The sequence below is a fragment of the Magallana gigas genome, chromosome 9, assembly GCF_963853765.1.
Source record: "Magallana gigas chromosome 9, xbMagGiga1.1, whole genome shotgun sequence".
NCBI classification, from domain to species: Eukaryota; Metazoa; Mollusca; class Bivalvia; order Ostreida; family Ostreidae; genus Magallana; species Magallana gigas.
In genome coordinates, this window is record NC_088861.1 from 27,537,515 (window position 1) to 27,559,223 (window position 21,709).

General features: G+C 33.1%; 3 protein-coding genes across 7 annotated transcripts in view; 1 reads left to right on the top strand and 2 right to left on the bottom strand.

Annotated features, from left to right (window-relative positions):
* Positions 1–1,797: 1,797 nt before the first annotated feature.
* On the bottom strand, positions 1,798–4,034 carry LOC109617221 (tripartite motif-containing protein 2). The gene is made up of 2 exons (XM_020062662.3): positions 3,930–4,034; positions 1,798–3,654 (listed from the first exon to the last, which is right to left on the bottom strand). Exon 2 carries the CDS (start codon positions 3,618–3,620, stop codon positions 1,944–1,946), a length of 1,677 nt encoding a protein of 558 aa, XP_019918221.3. The 5' UTR covers positions 3,621–3,654; positions 3,930–4,034; the 3' UTR covers positions 1,798–1,943.
* A 1,099-nt stretch (positions 4,035–5,133) lies between these two features.
* The window catches only part of LOC105328374 (biogenesis of lysosome-related organelles complex 1 subunit 3), a 72,547-nt gene continuing 55,971 nt past the window's right edge, over positions 5,134–21,709 (top strand). For 3 of the 5 annotated variants that reach the window (XM_066070496.1, XM_066070495.1, XM_066070494.1), the window contains exons 1-4: positions 5,134–5,275; positions 6,173–6,287; positions 7,400–7,487; positions 8,079–8,098. In XM_066070496.1, coding sequence (XP_065926568.1) covers positions 5,204–5,275; positions 6,173–6,287; positions 7,400–7,487; positions 8,079–8,098 — 295 coding nt within the window. In that variant the 5' untranslated portion in view covers positions 5,134–5,203. The remainder of the gene's footprint in view (positions 5,276–6,172; positions 6,288–7,399; positions 7,488–8,078; positions 8,099–21,709) is intronic. The other 2 variants (XM_066070497.1, XM_066070493.1) reach the window with 1 other exon arrangement.
* LOC136271139 (tripartite motif-containing protein 2-like) lies at positions 18,174–20,599 on the bottom strand. The gene is made up of 2 exons (XM_066070489.1): positions 20,513–20,599; positions 18,174–20,222 (listed from the first exon to the last, which is right to left on the bottom strand). The coding sequence occupies exon 2, from the start codon at positions 20,186–20,188 to the stop codon at positions 18,512–18,514; it is 1,677 nt and encodes a 558-aa protein (XP_065926561.1). The 5' UTR covers positions 20,189–20,222; positions 20,513–20,599; the 3' UTR covers positions 18,174–18,511.

Sequence of the window (21,709 nt, forward strand, 5' to 3'; positions counted from 1 at the left end):
TTGAATTGTACAATTAGTTTATATAAGTAGTTCGTTACACGACTAAGATATGATTTATTCAGAAAACATGAATGTGCGTTAAAAAAAACTTCACAGTTTTAGTGACAATTACATTTTCAATGTGCATGAGTTGTGTAAAAAATATGCATTGATATAAATGCATTATTATTACTTAAAGTTATTAATAAGGAATCAAAAAAGAATTTAGTAATGATATCTTGAAAAGCAAATATATGATTAACAAATAAAACTAAGGAGCTATATACCTAACATAAAAATGACGTTGATGAAATCATAACGTAACGTCGCAAGGTGAACAACGTCATAGATAAAAATACCGTAACTTTAAAAGCCAAATAAAGATATTTATAGTTATTGGATCTTCATGAAACTTCATAACTTTAATCTTCTGACAAATATAGATATAAAACCATAAAAATCTGAAATTGTGAAAAAAATGCCATAAGGACCCTTTTCTCATGGGCGCAATCATTTGAATTACTTCCCTTTGACCGAGGAGAGAGAGAGAGAGAGAGAGAGAGAGAGAGAGAGAGAGAGAGAGAGAGAGAGAGAGAGAGAGAGCTGTTGAATACGTTTTTAAGTATATACATGCAATATATATATTATGTGTATTGGTATTGATTATTTCTGTACATAAGTGATTTTTCTTCTATGAGTATTTGACACATTAGTATATATATCATATTTAAGAAACATATTAAAGAATGTACTTCATATGTATACATGCAATTTTCTCTGTACATGTAATTTTTTCTTAGATACAACCTTAAACTTTTTAATTTAAGCACAGATTAATGTAACGATTAATGTTTATAAACTTTATTAATCAGCTTTTACTCTTTTTCCTTATATCAATGCATGCATGCATTAGTTAACATATCTTACAACACTCCTATGGGACACTTTATTAGAATAGGAGTTCATTTGTGATGTGCACGCCAACCATATTTGATCAAAATTAAATTATATATAATATATAAAATCAGAATCTTGGTTTCTTTGTTCATAGATTGATATACGAAGTGTTGTCCAATAAAAATCGAAAATGATATACTTTACATGCATCAAACTAGTACACTGTACACTGCCAGTATTGAGTAGAGGTCACGGGGTAAAAAAGACAGGTTTAAACTTCACCCCTTCATGATATTTTCTGATTGTCTAATCATTGCACGGTGATTATTTAAGATATCTTTAGAATCCTTTTATATTGCAGCACATTAAGCTTTAATCTCTGTGCAACACTTATGAGTTGACGACCCCTACTGTTATTAAGATATATATCAAGTAAAAAGTCAACCACCCTAGATCGTTTGGTACTCAATACAATGCAAACGTTTCTTTCAAAAAGTAGGGAAATAACTTAACTATTAAACAATTATATGTTTTAGATTATCAGTTTGATCATAGTTTAGGAAATATTTGTTTAAGGTTAAGAATTGTTTGCCACGTCAAAGTCCTAAGATTTGTTTTAGCCAGTAAATATTATAAGGACAGACGATTTTACTAATTGCATGAAACTTATCAACACATTACAACTTTTTTTTTCATTTATCAACACATATCAATTTTATTTACAGATAAAATATATAGATAATAAGTATTTCATAGAGTTCCATGAAAAAAATACAATCTCTCAATTGTTAGTGTCCCTAACGTTTGATAAACATAGCATAAATTACACACACACACATACTCGTAAATACATGAAACTCACTACACATGACTTTTCACCAGAAAGTCACTACACACACACACCCACCCACCCAACCACCCACCCACAAAGTTTGGTTACATTTTGAATAGGCATATACGAACAATTGTTCATGTAAAGTAACATAGCATTACATTTACACATGATGAAATTTATTTACATTAAATTATATGTGATGTTTCCTCTGTAGACATGAATAATGAAATGATCAAAGTGACATGCTGTATTGGATTTTCTTCACTTTACCTGTTATCAATTCAGCCACAAAGAGGTTGTCTCTGGTGTTCACACATATACCGGATGAATACTGTAAATGACAATTGTCAATGTAGCGGAGGAACTGTCCGTCTTCATCCAGGATGTGGATACAGTCGTTGTTATAGTCTGCTGTCAGGATCCGACCCTGGCAGTCTGTAGTGATACCGGCTGGATCAAATGGTTTTTTAGTAGTAGAGGAAGGACCAGTGTATGTAAACCGGAGATTCCCGGCCTGATTAACCACCACTATTGCATTGGCCATAGAGTCAGCTACACAGATATCTAGGTTTTTGTTCTCAGTGATGTATTTAGTGTAATCATTAGAGGAATAGAGAGGTTTTCCTTTGTCATTGTATTGAATTGTTTGTTTCTCTGTGGAGCCAGAATAACGCACAACTTTTGATTGTTTCTTATTATCAGTGATCATGACAACCAGGAGGTCACCAGAGGAGGTACAACAGACATAGAGAGGATACCACCCCTGTAGTTTGATCACTGTCTGTATCTGTGTATTCTTCACTATGTTCACAGTTCTATCTTTGTAATCAGTATGAACTAGTTCACCACTCTGTGTCACTGCTATGTCATATGGTAAGTTCCCTGACTTGGTTTGGATTGACTTCAGTAGTTTACTGTGGAGGTTGTAGAGTCTCATCATGTTGTCCTGACCACTCGTCCATACTTCATCATCACTCAGACAGGACACACTGCGTAATTTATTATATTGTCCATACTCTGTCTTTATATGTGTGATGATCCGTGGTACATCAATGAGTGGTCTGTCTGGGGGAGAGGACTCAGCACCAGGAGAATCCAATGTATAGCCATGTTCTTCTGTTTTGATAGATAACGCTGAGAGAGACCCAATCTGCTGATAAATCTGTTCTTTGTTTATCTTCTGAGGAATGAATCTTGGTAAAGAAACTGTGAGTTTAGGAGGCAATCTTCTGAATTCAGCAACCCTGGATTTGTAAGTAGAGACAAGGCTGACATCATTGGAGTTGAGTGATTTCTTCAGATCAGCAATGCTCTGTTCAATTTCAGAAATACTGTGTTTGATTTCATTTTCCTGCTTATCAAGGACTACCAGGTGTTTGGATTCCATTTCATCCACGTCAGATTTCAGTTTCATGATGGCAATGTCTATTTCTCTGTGCAAGTCTTCTCCATGCTTATCTAGAGCTGTTGTCAATTTCTTGGGGTTTTGATGCATATCAGCTTTCTGAACTTGGATATTAGATGCAATCTCTTGGTATTTAGGATAAATCAATTTCTCTAATTCATCTAAATTTCTCTGTAATACATCTTTCTTGCTTTGAAGGGTTTTTAAAATTTCAACTTGTTTGTGTCCTATATGTTCACCTGAGGAGACACACTGCAAACAAATAGGAATGTCACATTGTTCGCAATAAAGTTCACACAATTTTTTGGAATGTTTTGAACATTCAGGTGCAAATCCCCGCTTTTTGAATGTTACCACCTTGTGTTCTTTGGATTCATCTAAGAGGTGTTTCCCAACGCAGGCTATACATAGATGAATGTGACAAATGTCACAGTACATAGGGGGGCCCGAGGTCTCACAGAGATGACACCGTAACACATCCTGGGCCCAAGTACGGCGTTCCATGGTCAGATACCTTGATAGATTGGTTTAGAGAATTCTGAAGAAAAATAATAATTCCAGGTTAAATAAAATAATGTTTTCAATATGAACATCAAGTTGATTATTGTGAAGAAAATCAACCTACGGGTGAACTTTTGCGAGACAAGTTTGCGTTCTTTATTATGACCTTTAAATAATTTGAAATTCTTTGCTCATTTTTACTTCATTTAGCGTTAAGATATAACACAGAATTTTTTCCCGATAAAATCTACAAACAATTGCTACATGTAACTCATTAGACACCGGTTTTTTGTTTAAAGACAGACTACATACCTTCACTCTTCAATATGGCGACTCAGGTATTTTACTTCCTGGTCTGGTCGCTATGGCGGTGTGACGCGCTCTGCCTGTCCGTGAAATTATCACGTGATAAAATGCAGTGGTGAATATAAGGGGACCCGTTCTCCCCTCTTGGTGCAAAATTTCTTTTTTAGTGATATATTTTAAGCCTCCTCTCTATTCAAAGAAAAAAGTGTTTCGTCGTATTTCACAATCAAAATTTTTACAGGTTTGTACTGAAGAAGTACATATGACATATATATATATAAAACCCCACAAAATAGACAAAAAACGATTATATCAAAACTTTCTGTAACTCTTACAACTGTGAAAGAAGTTTCAAATCTTTCTCTTGCAAACACATCACATTTTTAGAAAGTTTAGAGAGTTTCTTAATTGGAAATACGCTGGAGTATATTTTATGATTGATATATTTACTTTCCCCCGTTCTTGAAATACGATGGGCAAGTCTGATAGTAATGAGTTATAGTAGTGTTTCAATATGAGAAATAATATTATACATAAAATATTCGATTTAATATCGTGCGTGGATTCAGAATTTTTTTCAGAGAATTAAGATTCCGTTTCCTAGATGGGGTCCATTAGAGCCTATACATTTATTTGGTAATTTATTGTGCATACCTGGTATGTGTTTTAACAAGTCCGAAATATCCGTGGGATTCCGGACTCCTCTTCCACTACCCTCCCCAGATCAGTTCATGGCAATGTATTTTTATGGACGTAAATGCATACATGCGTATTATCTCACAAAGTTATATATCTCTGTTCAGTACTAAAAAAAACTTGTTTTTACAGATTAAATAAAGTTTTAATTTCCTAGAGGGCCCGGCACCCTTACCCACCCTTCTTTATATGCGCATAAGTACATGTATATGGTAAAAGTGGGTCGGTTATTTAATTGTAGAAATATACATCTATAGGAAGAATTTTTCTCATTACTGAAAAATTAATTCTATTAATTAATTAATACGTAATTACGAACTTATTAATACTATTTATTGCTAGCTGTTTTAAATATTGGTTTTAAATGAAATACTACACTAAAATTGCATCCGATTGTTTTGATATTATGCGTTCTCCCTCCCCCTCCCCAAGTGATCACTGGGTGTCGAGGATTATTTGCAGAAATCCGGATATTCGTTTGTCTTTCCGGATTGGTTTCATTTGCATCATTACTACTTTCGATTTCATTAGAGGTGGGCGTACGGTAAGCTTGCCAGTTTCATGACTTACTTTGAAGGTCTTTGATGGAGCCAGCGATCAGAACAGTGGTGGATGGAGAGGCGTCAGAATCAGACGAAGAGGAGAAAGTAGACGGGGTGACCTACTAACTTACATAGTCATTGCGTGTTTTGAAACAATGAATGGTCTATTGTTGTTTATTCGGCTTGATCTTGTTGATATTTTACCTTTATATTCAGATATATTTTTCTTAATAATACGCTGCAATAAGACTGCGGTGTAAATAAAGTTTACATATACATTCTGCATATTAAAAACAAATTTACAATATATATCATTTTTTAAGTTAAAATGTTAAAGACAATTATAAACAGATAAAAAAACTTCGTGACAAGCCCCTGTGATTCTTGATCATTTTGCAAACTGGTATGTTTTTGAAGACCAGTCGATAATTTTCTTGTCTATTATTTTCCAAAAAAGATAATGGGTTCCTGTGCGTGAGATGGATGAATGTTATATTTCTGCAAGGACAAAAGGGGTTAAATTGGAGGTGATGTCTTCCTCAAAGACTGTTTGTGTGGATTGGGGGTGGGGGTGTTTGAGAACCTATTTGGTGATTAAAAAATTGCATTCTTGAACTTGAATGTTATTGAAAGATGTTTTGGAATTGACAACAGGCCTCAAGCCCTTCCTCAAAAAACTCTTAAGATTGTTTTTGCTTCTGTAGATCTTGATTATTTTTTTCATATCAAAGATCTGATAATCAATTTTTCATATTTAATAAGAATACAATCAAACAGATATCTTAAAGCTGTATTTAGAAACTGACTATTTAAGCTAACTGCACTCTGACATATATTTTCTGAATACAGATCTCACAATGTGGTGACCATAGAACTACATGTAGTATCCCAGTGACCTCTTATTTAGGCAAAGGAATTTTAGGCAAAATCTCAAAATTCCTTGTAGAGCTTTGATCATTATGATAAAATATATAGTTAACATTAAGATGTCAAATCCTCTGTAATTAATAGGTGCTGGATGTAAGACGGTCGGACCAGAACTTTGTGAATGCTGTGTCTATATCAGGAGAGGCCCTGGAGTCAGATGACGAGGGGGAGACAGACCCGCCCATCCCCGCCCTTAGAGGTACTATTGTCAATCAGCTGATTCATGCAATATCTATTTTCTGTATAATGAAAATGAAGGCAAAAAATTTTGAATACTGGAGCTCGAGGTTCCTAAAATTAATATCCAGATAAAATCGTCAGAAGCATATCTCACATATTTTGAATTGTTGTTTTTTTTTCTAGCAGATATAAACTAAATGAAAGTATGATAAATGAATATTTGAGGTTTGTGATTTTATATTCTCGTGATTTGATGCAAAACGGTTGAAATGCGGAATTAAGTACTCAATTAAGGAATATACAGTATAATTTTATTTATTAAAAACATTTCCAAACGGAATAATATTAATTTACTTTTATACAATTACTATGCACATGAGTGTATGTATGTTTTAAAACTTGTAATTGAGTTTGTTAGTATGGAGTGGGTCTTGAAATTAATTTATACATTACTAAAACTGCTTTCTTTTCCTGTAGAAAGGAAAACAAATAAAAGATAACTAAAATTGTGTCAAACTGTGCAGAAAAAAATTGCTAAATAAAAATCATGTCGGTATATCTTTTTCAGATGTTCTCACAGATCCTGGTTCCCTGTTACTCATTATTTCTGAAGGATTGTAGTTGTTTTATACAAGTTTTTACATTTATGTTCTTATTCGTTCCACTTATTAATAACTGAACAGAAATTATTTACAATAATAACAAAACACATGATTAGTGAAAGAAACGTTTATTTGCTGCATTTATTTACACGTACAAATACATATAAAGATTCTTCAAACTTTTTTCTGAAATAAATCAATTTACATTTTATTGTGCACAGTCCTTCGATTTTTAAATGTCACTAAATAAGTGGGTGGGTGGGGATTGTGTAAATGCGGCAAAGAAAGGCCTTCGAATGAGTGAAAATCGTCCTTAACTTGAATACCTGTTCTACAGGTTATACGCTATAAATAGTAGCCAATGACTACAGGTTAAAATCTATAAAAGGAAAACATAAAACATGTGTTCTAGTACCTATGACAAATTAATGCATTATATTTCTGCTTGACTTAGAAACTTCTCTGCATGAATAGATCAATCAGGGAAAGTGTCAAAACATATTTTCTAATATGTTTTTTATGTTTATAGTAGAACACGGAGAGAGTGAGACCAGGCAAGAGGAGACTGGATCTCACTCAGTGACCAGACTCTACTCCAGTAAACCAAAGTACGACAGGTAAGTTATCAATATGTACATGTACCAGGTAATGTAGATATATAGGGATATACAAGAATATAAGAGATGCTTACACTATTTTTCCTTCCATGTTTTGTTTGTTTGACCAGAGCACTGTTTAAGAAACATGTTAAATACAAAGAAATTGTTAAGTAAGAACAGTGTTATCATGTTGATCGATTTTATGTCAAAAGTTGAAAAGGTTGTCAATTTTAGATAATCGATTTGAAATCTTATAATCAATTGTGGTCGTTTAATACATTTAATACTTTACTTTTTGTTTTGTTAATTATTCTATATTCGATGAAAATGAAAACTTTTGCACACTTTTATTTTAATCTCAAAAATGTGTAACGCTTAAACTTATAACAATACAGTATGTTACCTTTTATGATAGTCTTAAATAAGTAAGTGTAAATTGCACTAATATATATATTTGATTTAACCACAACAAAAAATTTAGTACTCCAATTTAATGAAGTAAGAGTGAAAATGACAAAAATAATAAGGTATACAATATGGCTTTATGTATTTGTAGATAATGTTTCTAAGTTAACATTTTACTCATTGTTCGTTTTGATTTTTTTCCAGTCTGCTCCACAAGAAGTTAAGTAAGTACAAGGACCAATCAAAAACTTTTTGCCATACATCTGGCTCTTTTACTAAATGGCATATTTTCATCAAATTTTGTATACACTTGTTTAAAATTCAAACAGTAATTTAAATCAATTTGAATTTAAAATATCAAATATAATTATATATGTATATGTTCACTTATAAATTAAAACTGAAAAGGACTATGAGCGGTTTTATGCATTTTTGCCCCCAAAATCAGTTTTAGAAAGAGCTTTAAAAATAAAATGAAAGATATTTAAAATCTTATTGGAAATGAAGGTGTAAAAGGTTATCACCACAGTGACGTCATAATGTAGAATTGACGTAATGAAGATTTTGATAGATTGATGTTTTGTAGCAAAATATGGGTGTTTTCGATGGTTTTTTCGACTGGGAAACATTAAGCGCAGGCTTGCTCAAGTACCATTTTTTAATAGAATGTGTAATATGTTTAACGGTGCGACCGTTGGGGCGAGCACAGCATGTGATCAAACAATGAATTATAATAAATTAATAAAATAAAATTAACAACGTGAAATTTGAATGCCAAAAAATAAAACATACCTATTTTTCAGTAAATTTTCATTATTCATAGTTTATAAGATTTGTTATAATTTATTTATTTATATGTAGAACAATAGTTTAATCTCAGATACAATGTTGTTAAATAATAAAGATTTTAATATATAAATATTCATTGCAATGCATCTCCTCTTTTAAAGTGATTGTGATTATGATTGATTGATTGATTTCCCCCTTTTTTTAGCAGTAGACATTTTTTCTTAAACTTACATATAAAACTTGACTCATCATAGAGCTCCCCCCATGCTAATTTTTTTTTCATTTTTGTCAATCTATACATAGAAAATCGACTTACCATGGATTTGCCCCTCCACTTAAAAAAAAATAATGTTTAATTTTATTTTTACTTTACGCTTAAAAATATTTGCTTATCATGTTAAAAGAACATGGTGTTGCCCCCCCCCCCCCCGCATGTAATAAATGGAAGTGAAGATAAAGAAACCATTGAACTGCTAAAGAGCTGAAGGATTAGAATTTTCATGATTTATTTTTCTTTTTGCTTGCAAAGATTTTTTGGATGAGGCTGCCATCCACCCACCCACCCCCTTTAAAAAAAGGCGCTGCTACGTATAACGTTACGTTTCAGGAAATTACCGTAATTATAGTGAATAAAATATTTGTGAGCATTCATCCAAATTAGTGCAATTTACAACTGTTTCCTGTATCTGAAGAAATGTCCTTATTCGTCAGCTGTTCTTTATCTTAGGCTTTGCAAGATTTTAAGAGGATTTTGGTCATTTCAGCAGATTTACAATAACTTCAATGAGAGTAATTTCCCCTTATCAGTGCTTATTGTGACGTCAAAGCTGACGTTGGTTTAGTGTCGTCTTACTCTTTAAAACTCCCCATAGAAATAAAAGTATGCGAAGTATACTGTTTTATTTACTTAAAAAGCATGATATGTTCTTAAAATTACACATCTTATAAGCTTTTCAAAGGTTTTACTTTGATTCTCGGGAGAACGTGATGTTGGAACGTGAGGTTGGAAACCATTGGTACTATGAATTGTGGGTCAAAATTTACTGACACCGAAAAAATATATCGGATCAATGTGTAAACGTTTGTGACGTCACACGATTATTTTTTATTGAAAGTGTACTGAGGTGAACTTTAGAGGTAACATTGACTGTATTCGCTTACATCGCTATTGTTTTTACTGTCTAAATTTGTCTTGCTGATTCTCGTGAGAGTGTGAAGTGATAAAAATTGCCATGATTACAGGGAACTACTGGGACGATTAAAACGATGCATTACTGGTCCGATTTACTGACGCCAAAAAAATCCGTTGAATGAATGTGCAACTAGTCCGAATTTTCTATTCACACACGCCTTGCCGGTAGAGCTCGCTTCGCGCCAGCGCTGCGCGCCGGCGAGCTGCGCTCGCTATAACTATCTGACGAAAAACGTATGTTAAAATCGCACTTGAGCACACCTGTGATTTAGACTTCCAAATGCAAAATATGGAGCAAAAATGAGAATATTTTTATTTGTTTGCAAATTTGCGGGAACTAGGTCATTTAAGTGACGTCATAGATATACAGCGAATGAGCAATGATGACTAAAATCAGGATTAAAGTTATAGGCATTCTCTTTACAATGATATGTGAAGATTTTATTTTTATATGATGCTATTTAAAGATTGGTTGAAATAGGGGGGCAGATATTTGACCATAGCGCACATACAAATGTAGTCCTTTTAAGGTCACTGCACACAGTTTTTGTGTTATGTAGAAAACCCATATAATATTGAAAAGAATGTTTCCATTTTGTTATGACATGTAATTAATCAGGAATCAATGATCTTTTTTCTTGGTTTTCATCGTAATTGTGATGGAGATGTTTGTGTTCAGATGGGCAAAGGGAGATAATTCATCAAATATAATCTATTTATTGTTACCGGAGATGCTTTGTATTTGAAGAGTAACACTGCTTTTAGAAATTATAGAATAATTCAATACAAGTATATTTAAAGTACATGTGTGTGGTAATTAATTTAAAACCAAAACCCTGTAAATTGTGTTATGTTCTCAATGTCTAAAAAATTGTGGGTGCGAGTAGACTCATCCGGAAAATTATTTAATTTTGAAATAGCCAACACACTGTGATAACAGCTCCCCCATTTTCTCCCTCATTTAGAATCTCAGTATTATTATTAATATTAGGTTAAAAGTGCTTCAGTCACAGTTTAAGTGTAAGCCTCACTACCTTTATGATGGTCTATGTACTTGAAAATGTATATGGTATTGTTAATATGTTCTATATATTTTTTTTTTACATGTTATAAACATTCTGATGTATGTTTTTGTAGGATCTATCCCACAATATGAGGAACCTGACTAATGACTTGTTTCACTTGGAGGACAGGGTAGACATCATAACTTCCTGTATGATCCTACCAGAAATCAATATTAATGTCAGTGGAACCTCAGTGTCACAATGAGAGAGAGAGAGAGAGAGAGAGAGAGAGAGAGAGAGAGAGAGAGTTTTGTATATAGCAGTATTTACATATATAAATAAATGATATAAATTAATATATAAATTATTTAGAAATAATTGAATATTAAGGTACATGTACATTGATTATGAATATCAGAATTTAATTTATACCAGTATAATAAACATTATTTAATGATATCAATATTTTATTTTTGATATTTGATGTATTTTATGCGCAAAAATACACAGGTTCAAATCTAGTAATATAGAGAATTATCAGAATGTCCACGGGCACCCAGTTTACTATTTACATGTACTGACAGAAGAGAACAATTTCAGCATTAGAACCCATGTCTTGGAATTTAATATCAATACAAAATACGAAATCGGTTGTCAACTTCCCGTTAAATGTCAACTTTGCCTTTTTTGCATATTCACATCAGAGCTGGGGAATTACCAGTGAGCATATGCTCACAGATATCTTGTTATTATTTTTGTAAAATTACGTTTTATATATAATTATATCAATGATTTTTTCTTTAAAACGCTTTCTCCTTATTCTAAAATAAGGTTTGTGACTTATTAACAACATTTGTATTGAGTGGTGAAAGTAGTAAAATACAAACATATTATAAATCGTTCACAAACATATTTTATATATGAATTGAATATTTCACATTTTTAAAAAATTATGTTTTACATATATATTTATGTTTTTTTCTTTATTTAAATATGATTATTATACATGTAACTTGTGTCTGAGCATATTTGACATGTTTCATTCAAAAAAGTTATTGTGCATTTATTTAGAATTATTCCAAAGCTCCAAAATATCTTCTTAGCAGCCACAGGCACCTGACTTTATAATTTTTTGTCATAATAAATATTAATATCCTATACCTCATAATAAACAAGGTACCTATCGCCGCCACGTTGTATTTATTTCAAACTGCCACATCAGCTGAAATATTTGCTTAAAACTCATCGGTAAAATTTTTGTGCGATCCTCTCTGTCTCCCGATTGTTCATTCAACATCTAAGCTTACAGCCAATTTAACAAAGGCGCACAAAAATAGTAAATCGATTTATGTTGCACATTTCTTCGAATTATAACCGTTGTTTGTTTTCTGTTGGACGTGGCATCGGTAGAAAATGTTTAAAATGCAAATGTTTCTAAATGATCTAAAAATAGCAACATGGAATTAATGCAAAATACTACTAAAATACAGCTGTTTTAAAATAATTTTGCTGTCTCTGGGTCTTCTCTCTCCACAAATATGAAACGTGTAAAGATGACATATTTCAACATTAAAAATGTCAATTTTTGAAAAGATAGAGAGATGACCCAGAAATGACTAGTTATTTATTTTTCAAATTTTTTTGGAGGATAAAAAACAGAGTTCACTGAAAGTTTATGACGATGTTGTATCAAACACCACTTTGTACCACGGAATGTAAAGTCTTCTACGTGGCTTAATGGTTTTGTCCGGGATTATTGAATAGTGAATAAAAGTTCGCAGTCTTTTGGGTTTAAATCCTCCTGGTGATTCCTTCATTTTTTTTTTATCTTGTTTTTTAAATGGATGTCGATCTAACATTATTGAGTCTGACATCATCATGACAATTTAGTACAGTCCGTGATTTTTCTTAGGTCGCTGTAGGCTTCGACCAATAGATAAACGGGGCGTGTAGATTTCGGTCTGGCTGTTTCTATAAAGCTATGATTTAACTATACATTTCTGTAACAAATAGAGAGAATTGTACTCGGTAGATGTAAATATAAGCATTTGAATCCCAATTTATTCGTGTCGATGATTCCTGCAAACTTACAATCTTGGGCGCCCAATTTCCTACAATAAAATGTATAAAGATATTAAGATGATTAATTACTGTAAATTCCTAATTAAACGTGAGGAATTAATATCCGCGTAAAATGGCGAGAAGCACTCCACGCGGATTTTAGAATATCGCATTTATTTTCTGAGATTTAAGAATTATGAGTGATTAGGATGAAAGTTCGGCATTCGCGATTTTATATTCTTGCGTTTTGATACAAAACACCGGGGTCACGGAATTAAGTGTTCGCGAAAAAAGAAATCTACAGTAAGTAAAACAATACTTTGAGGCTAAAGAATATATATGATTAAATCTTTACGAACAAAGCCAATATTAAGGAAAGATCACTGAATACATTGTACATAGGATCTAGGGGAGCAGCTCGTGTCGTGAAGTATCGACCACAGAATGTACACAGTATACACACTGAAAGTAGAACTCTTGCTGACGAAATAATGGCTTTTGGAATAGAAAACGATTCAGACAGGGTATAGATATAGTTAAATTAATTAGATAAAAGACTCCACAGACTGCTAACGTCTCAAAGAGAAAACCAAGACATGGGTGAATTTTGTTTTGGTTAATTAAAACACAGATGTTTGGATTCAACCAAAATTAATAAAAATATGGATGAATATCTGAGATCTTTCACATACATATGGAGAAAGCCTGTTCAGTGAAAATTAATTCTACTAAATTAATGTTGTAAGAATTACATTTTCAGTGCCTTTATGATAACAATACGGATTGTCACGTATAAACCAATACATTTAACTAATGACGCACATGATGTAAAATGTAGTAAGGGGAGAAAAGCGGGTTTTGTATGATTATACAATATAATAATAACACTAACATATAAATTCAAATCCATAATGTAATCTTTAATCTTACTATAGCTAAACATTATAATAAGTAAAAAAGAAATTATACTTTGAATATTAAAGGTTATAATTATGGTTGGCACGTGATAAAATTTATCGGGCTTTATTGGATTTGATCACGCCCCGACCAACATTATCACGTCATAATACCCAAAGAATGATTCCTTATTCCTTAAACCAAAATGCATTAATGAATTAATTTATACCTTCTAGCAAACATTGAATCGATTTTTTGTTTAGTTAAATCTTTATCCACTAACCCCCCCCCCCAAAAAAAAAAAAATGAAAGAGTGTTATGTAAGCACAGTGGGTCAAATTTAGAAGAAAGAACTCGATACCAAATCAGAAATAACAATACCAATAGGACCCCTTTATCAGTCCACATCGATCGCTATACACAGGGTTATCAAATTGATATGGAGTTTAAATAAATTTGTCTCTACTTAAGGAGGCTGGGGGTCACAATATAATATTATATAAAACCATCAAATTTATTTCACAATTTTATATGCAATTTCTGAAGCTATCAGCTACTATTTGGTAAAGAAAAATTTCATATATTTTAATATAAAATTTGATCATTTTCCATCCTTTAAATGGAGCTCTTCTTTTAAAGGAGATCAATATTGTCTAAAATGGCAGCCACCCCCCAGCCCCTTAAAAGTTTTATAAGGTATGATTTAAGAATTCAGATAGCTGAATGACCTTGTTACTGCAAATACGCAATGCAATGCATGGCATGTCAAAACTTTTCGATAAGTTGCGAATCAACTCACTAATCGTGTGTGTGTGTGTGGGGGGTGGGGGGGGGGGGGAGAAAATACTTTAATATTGAAAGGTCTTTCTAAAGCGGTGTAAAACATTAATTTTAATTACCAATGTAAAATGTTCGACTTAGAATTGTAACATCTAATGCAAGTGTTTGAATTTGAAATTTAAAAAAAATACTTGATCGACAACACAATAATCTGGATTGCTGTTCATATTTCAAAAATGTCAAAGTTATTAATTAAAAGATAAATAGCTGAACAATGGCTTTATATAGTCAAGGATATATTGAGTAGTAACTTTTAAGGATGTTGGTAAGTGGGGACTTAACAATATTAAACAATGAAAAATTGTTTTATCGGTACCCTGCTTCAAGATATTTCTGAGTTTGCTGCAACTCGATAGTAGGCATAATTTTCCATTCTAAAGATTTCAAGAAATAAACAGAAATGCTAATGAAAACTTCACCAGGATATGAACTTGGTTTGTTATGTGATGAAATCCTGTGAAGCCCTAATAGCTTTGTTAATTCTCTTCCCTTTCCTAATGGGGATTGAAGAAATGAGTTATTGTGATACAAAAGATGAGTCTGTATTTGGTCCGAAAATGTATGCGAGAATGACAGTGGGTTTTCTGACAATTGCATGAATTAACCTACTTCATCTCAGTGGGACATCTATCAGAGGCATAAAAGAAACTATCACTTATATTTTTTTTCAATCAAATACACATTGTACTGTGAGACATCCGTATAAACTCCATTTGTTTATTTATAGAAAATTATGCTATCAAACAATTGACAAGTGTTACTAACATGCTACACTACTTTTTCAGCAGAGTTGTGCTACCTTCCTCCCCTCTAGACGGTTGTCTCTCCCTTCCATACCTAGCATGTATTAACTTGTTACTCACGCTGTTATGCATTTTAAACGTCGCCTCCCACACCATAAGACTGTCGTGACAGTCAACAGTACCCTCATGAACAGGTCTACGATCTTAGCTGAAACGTTAACTAAATGATTAGATGTCAATGGGCCACAGTTGGGGCAATTAAAAAATCAGTCTGTATTGCTGGCTAAAAGTTTGCTTCTCCCATCTCGTCACTGGGGCTATCATTATTTTACACCGTCTACAGATACATGTAGGTGCGACTACGTACCCTAATGTTGTAAACATTTCTATGTCAGTTTCATTTGGTTATATCTAACTCAGTGACATGATACAATTTGATACTTTGAAGTGATTCAGGACAGTCCTAAGGAATGTTCACTAGAAAGCAATTAGGAAAAAAATTGTCTTATACGATTTCTTACCAACAGGAGTTTAACAGGTTCAACCAGTAGCCCATTATTTACCATAGGAGTTTGTATACACCATCCTATAGAGAGTGTGCCAACTATAGATGCATACCTGTAAAGACACTTTGTGCAGTGGCGCCTTATTCTGCTAGCGAGGATCGAGTCCTCTTGGGACCCCGGGGCCAACACTACTGCTCCGTCTTAGCTCGGTTTCTTTTGCTTTTTGAAAAAGATGACTTACTTCTTCCACTTTTCGACGGGTTGTCTAAGGTATTCTAGCTATATCATTTTGTGCATTTATTTGCATAAAGCAGTCATCATGTAGTGAGCGAACGATGCAAAACTGAAAAACTTTTAAGAGTTACTTCTCTTAGTTCACATATATCTGGCTAGTTAGTCTATTAATGTATTAAAAGCTTTTCGAAAAAGGTATATTATTTTGATATGCTAAATACTTAAAGTTCGAATGCAAAACGTTCTCTCTATTAAAAAAAAGTTTTATAAGTGTATAATTAAAAATTAAAATCTGATTAGATAAATTGATTAACAGTATCGTGCAGTATATGTACATGTACATTGTCAACAAAGAAGCATACACGTACATTTTCGGGTCACATATTGTTAACAGTTTTTATGAAAGATAGAATACAAATGTGATGACCTTTTTGATGGATAACGTGTTCGTGATATAGAAAAATAGAGGTTAATGTCTTCAAATGGGTTAAAAATACAATCTTTAAATTTAAAGTTCTTAGAGAGAGAGAGAGAGAGAGAGAGAGAGAGAGAGAGAGAGAGAGAGAGAGAGAGAGGGGGGGGGGTTAAACACAAACCCACACTGGATACATAAACGACTGAAAAGAGAGAACAAGAGAACTCTTATTCTGTAATTCAAAACTTGTACAGGAAAATATAATGTAACATGTACACTTAATTATTACGAGTTTCTCTCACTCGGAACACAATCTGTTATTAAAAGGATAATCCTTACATGTACTTTATGTGTGCTTTTTGTGTTGATATGTAGCTTTAATTAATGGGTCGTGAACTCGATCTGTTTGTTTTCAATTTTGCTAAGATGAGAACTCTCATTTAACTCTTACCCACAATTTCATCATTTTTACCTGAGATACGCCCCCTCCGTTCAAGCACCAGGGAAAACAAGTGTGTAAAAATGCCCTGTTTTTTGTACTTGGTTGCAAGTCTTCATCATTTACTTGATAAGCATAAGAAAAAGAATCGATTCAACATTCAGTCAAATGCGTGTAATTTTGTGATACAAATAACCTATCAATATTTTTGGATTACTTCCCTTTGACCGAGATGAGAGAGATTGAGAGATTGAGAGAGAGAGAGAGAGATAGAGAAAGAGAGAGAGAGAGATACATGTAGCAGTTAAATACGTTTTAATCATATACATGCACTATATATATAATATGTGTATTGGCATTGCTTATTTCGGAACATTCGTGATTTTTCTTCCATGAGTATTTGACACATTAGTATATATTACATATTTAAGAAACATATTTAATTTAAAGAATGTACTTCATATATGTATACATGCAATTTTCTCTGTACATGTAATTAATGTACTCGGTTTTATGTACATGTAATTAATTCTTAGATATAACCTTAAACCATTTAATTAAAGAACAGATTAATGTAAACGTTTATAAACTTTATTAATCGGCTTTTACTCCTTTTCCTGATATCAATGCATGGTCCACACTTCTATATGGGACACTTTATAAGCACACGAGTTCATTTGTGCTGTGCAGGCCAACCATGTTTGATCATAATTAAATTGGGTTTGGCTCTTTATTATTAAAAGAATTCAATCAGATCGAGGAAATATGCAAATATAAAATAAGAATCTTGGAATGTGTACTCGAGATATATCGCTAAAAAGAAATTGACAAAAGTTGAAATTTAAAAAATAAAATCAGATCTTTGAGAAAATTAACTATAGATAACAAAGAATCTAAGCTGATCTTTTATTATGAGGTTTATAAAATCCAGTTTCAGTGACAACTGTTTTAAGTAAGTGTAAGAAATTCTGTAAAGTTTGATATTTATCAATTTAAAAAAATGATCATTTGGTACTCAATACAATGCAAACATTTCTTTCCAAAAGTAGTGAAATATCCTAACTATTAAACCATTTTTGAATATCAGTTTTATCATAGTTAAAGAAACATTTGTTAAAGAATAATAGATGTTTGCAACGTCTAAGTCCTTAGGTTAGTTTTAGTCAGTAAATGTAATAAGGACGAAGATTTTAATGTTTGCATTAAATTTATTAATACATTACATTTTTTTTTATTTATCAACACATATCAATTTTGTTTACACATAAAATATATAGATAATAAGTATTTATATAGAGTTACAAGAATAAAATACAATCTCTCAGTTGTTAGTGTCGCTAAAGTTTGATAAACATAGCACAAACTACACACACATGTTAAGTTTGGTTACATTTTATATAGGCCTATATGAACAATCGTTGATGTATTAGAACATAGCATTACATTTACACATGATGAAATTTATTTACATTGAATTATATGTGATGTTTACTTTGTAGACATGAATAATGAGATGATCACAGTGGCATGCTGTATTGGATTTTCTTCACTTTACCTGTGTGATTATCACCAACAAACAAGTTGTCTCTGGTGTCCACACTTAAACCGAATGGATTCTGTAAATGACAGTTGTCAATGTAGCGGAGGAACTGTCCGTTCTGATCCAGGATGTGGATACTGTGGTTGTTGAGGTCTGTTGTCAGGATCCGACTCTGGCTGTCTGTAGTGATACCGTCTGGATAAAATTGTTTCTTTGTAGTAGAGGGAGGACCGGTGTAGGTAAACCGGAGTTTCCCGGCCTGATTGACCACCACTACTGAATTGGCCATAGAGTCAGCTACACATATATCTAGGTTCTTGTTCTCTCTGATGTATTTAGTGTAATCATTAGATGAATAGAGAGGTTGTCCTTTGTCATCGTATTGAATGGTTTGTTTCTCTGTGGAGCCAGAGTAACGCATAACTTTTGCTTGTTTCCTATCATCAGTGATCATGACAACCAGCAGGTCACCAGAGGAGTTACTACAGACATTGAGAGGATACCACCCCTGTAGTCTGATCACTGTCTGTATCTGTGTATTCTTCACTATGTTCACAGTTCTATCATTGGGATCAGTATAAACTAGTTCACCACTCTGTGTCACTGCTATGTCCTGTGATATCCTCCCTGACTTGGTTTGGATGGACTTCACTAGTTTACTGTGGAGGTTGTAGAGTCTCATCATGTTGTCCCTACCACTCGTCCACACTTCATCATCACTCAGACAGGTAACACAGCGTAGTGCATTAGATTTTCCATACTCTGTGTTTATTTCTGTGATGATCCGTGGTACATCAATGAGCGGTCTGCCCGGGGGAGAGGATTCAGCACCAGAAGAATCCAATGTATAGCCATGTTCTTCTGTTTTAATAGATAACGCTGAGAGAGACCCAATTTGCCGATAAATCTGTTCTTTGTTAATCTTCTGAGGGATGAATCTTGGTAAAGAAACTGTTAGTTTTGGGGGCAAAATTCTGAATTCAGCAACCCGGGATTTATAAGAAGAGACAAGGCTGACATCATTTGAGTTGAGTGATTTCTTCAGATCAGCAATGCTCTGTTCAATTTCAGAAATACTGCGTTTGATTTCATTTTCTTGCTTATCAAGGACTACCAGGTGTTTGGATTCCATTTCATCCACGTCAGATTTCAGTTTTTGGATGGCAATGTCTATTTCTCTGTTCAAGTCTTCTCCATGTTTGTCTAGAGCTGTTGTTAATTTCTTGGAGTTTTGATGCAGATCAGCTTTCTGAACTGGGATATTAGATACAATCTCTTGGTATTTAGGATAAATCAATTTCTCTAATTCATCTAAATCTCTCTGTAGTGAATCTTTCTTGCTTTGAAGGGTTTTTAAAATTTCAACTTGTTTGTGTCCTATATGTTCACCTGAGGAGACACACTGCACACAAATAGGAGTGTTACATTGTTCGCAATAAAGTTCGCACAATTTTTTTGAATGTCTTGAACATTCAGGTATGAATCCCCGATTTTTTAATGTTACCACTTTGTGTTCTTTGGATTCATCTAAGATATGTTTCCCAACACAGGCTACACATAGATGAATGTGACAAATGTCACAGTACATAGGGGGGGCCGGGGTCTCACAGAGATGACACCGTAACACATCCTGGGCCCAAGTACGGCGGTCCATGGTCAGACAACTTGATAGATTGGTTTAGATAATTCTGAAGAAAAATAATAATTCCAGGTTAAATAGAATAATGTTTTCAATATGAACATCAAGCTAATTATTGTGAAGAAAATAAACCTACGGGTGAACTTTTGCTAGACATAAAGGAAGTAAACAAGTTTGCGTTGTTTATTATGACCTTTAAATAATTTGAAATTCTTTGCTCATTTTTACTTCATTTAGCGTTAAGATATAAAACAGAATTTTTTCCCGATAAAATCTACAAACAATTGTTATATGTAACTCATTAGACACTGGTTTTTTGTTTAAAAACTGACTACATACCTTCACTCTCAAACATGGCGACTCGGGTATTTTACTTCCTGGTCTAGTCGCTATTGCGGTGTGACGCAGTTCCTGAAGTGAAATATGATGGGCAAGTCCAATAGTATAATGAGTTGTAGTAGTGTTTCAAGATGAGAAATAATACATACTAGTATGTATGATACATAAAAAAATCGATTTAATATCGTAGGCGGATTCAGGATTTTTTTTCTCAGAGAATTAAGTTTTAAGGGAGAATTCCGTTTCCTAGAGGGGGTCCATTAAGGCCTTTACATGTATTTGGTAACTTATGGTGCATACCTGGTATGTGTTTTAACAAGTCCGAAATTTCCGAGGGATTCCGGATTCTTCCTCCACCCCCTTACCTAGATCAGGTCATGAAAATGTATATTTATGGACGTAAATACGTATCATTTCATAAAGTTATATATCTGTGTTCAGTACTAAAAAGTAACTCGTTTTTACAGATTAAATAAAGTTTTAATTTCCTAGAGGGCCCGGCCCCCTGACCCACCCTTCTTTGTATGCGCATAAGTACATGTATATGGTAACAGTGGGTCATTTATTTAATTGTAGAAATATACATTTATAAAAAGAATTTTTCTCATTTCTGAAAAATTAATTCTATTAATTCATTAATTAATTGATACGTAATTACAAACTAATTAATACCATTTATTGCTAGCTGTTTTAAATATTGCTTTAAAATGAAATACTACACTAAAATTTCATCCGATTGTTTTGATATTATAACAATACTTGTGCTTTCCCCCTCCCCCTCCCCAAGTGATTACTGGATATCGAGGATTATTTGCAGAAATCGGGATATTTGTTTGTCTTTCCGGATTGGTTTCATTTGCTTTATTTCTACTTTCGATTTTACTGGGAGTGGGCGTACGTAAGCTTGACCACAGTTTCATCACTTAGTTTGTAGATCTTTGATGGAGCCAGCGATCAGAACAGTTGTGTATCGAGAGGCATCAGAATCAGACGAAGAGGATGAAGTCTACGTACTTACAAGTACCAATTCATAACGTGTTGCATCAATAAACAGATGAATGGTCCAATGTTGTTAACTTTTATTCAACTTGATATTTTCCCTTTAAATTCAAATATAAGATTTTTCTTCAAAATAGACTGCAATAAGACTGCGGTGTTAAAAAAAAACACCATAATATGCATACTAAAACTATTTAA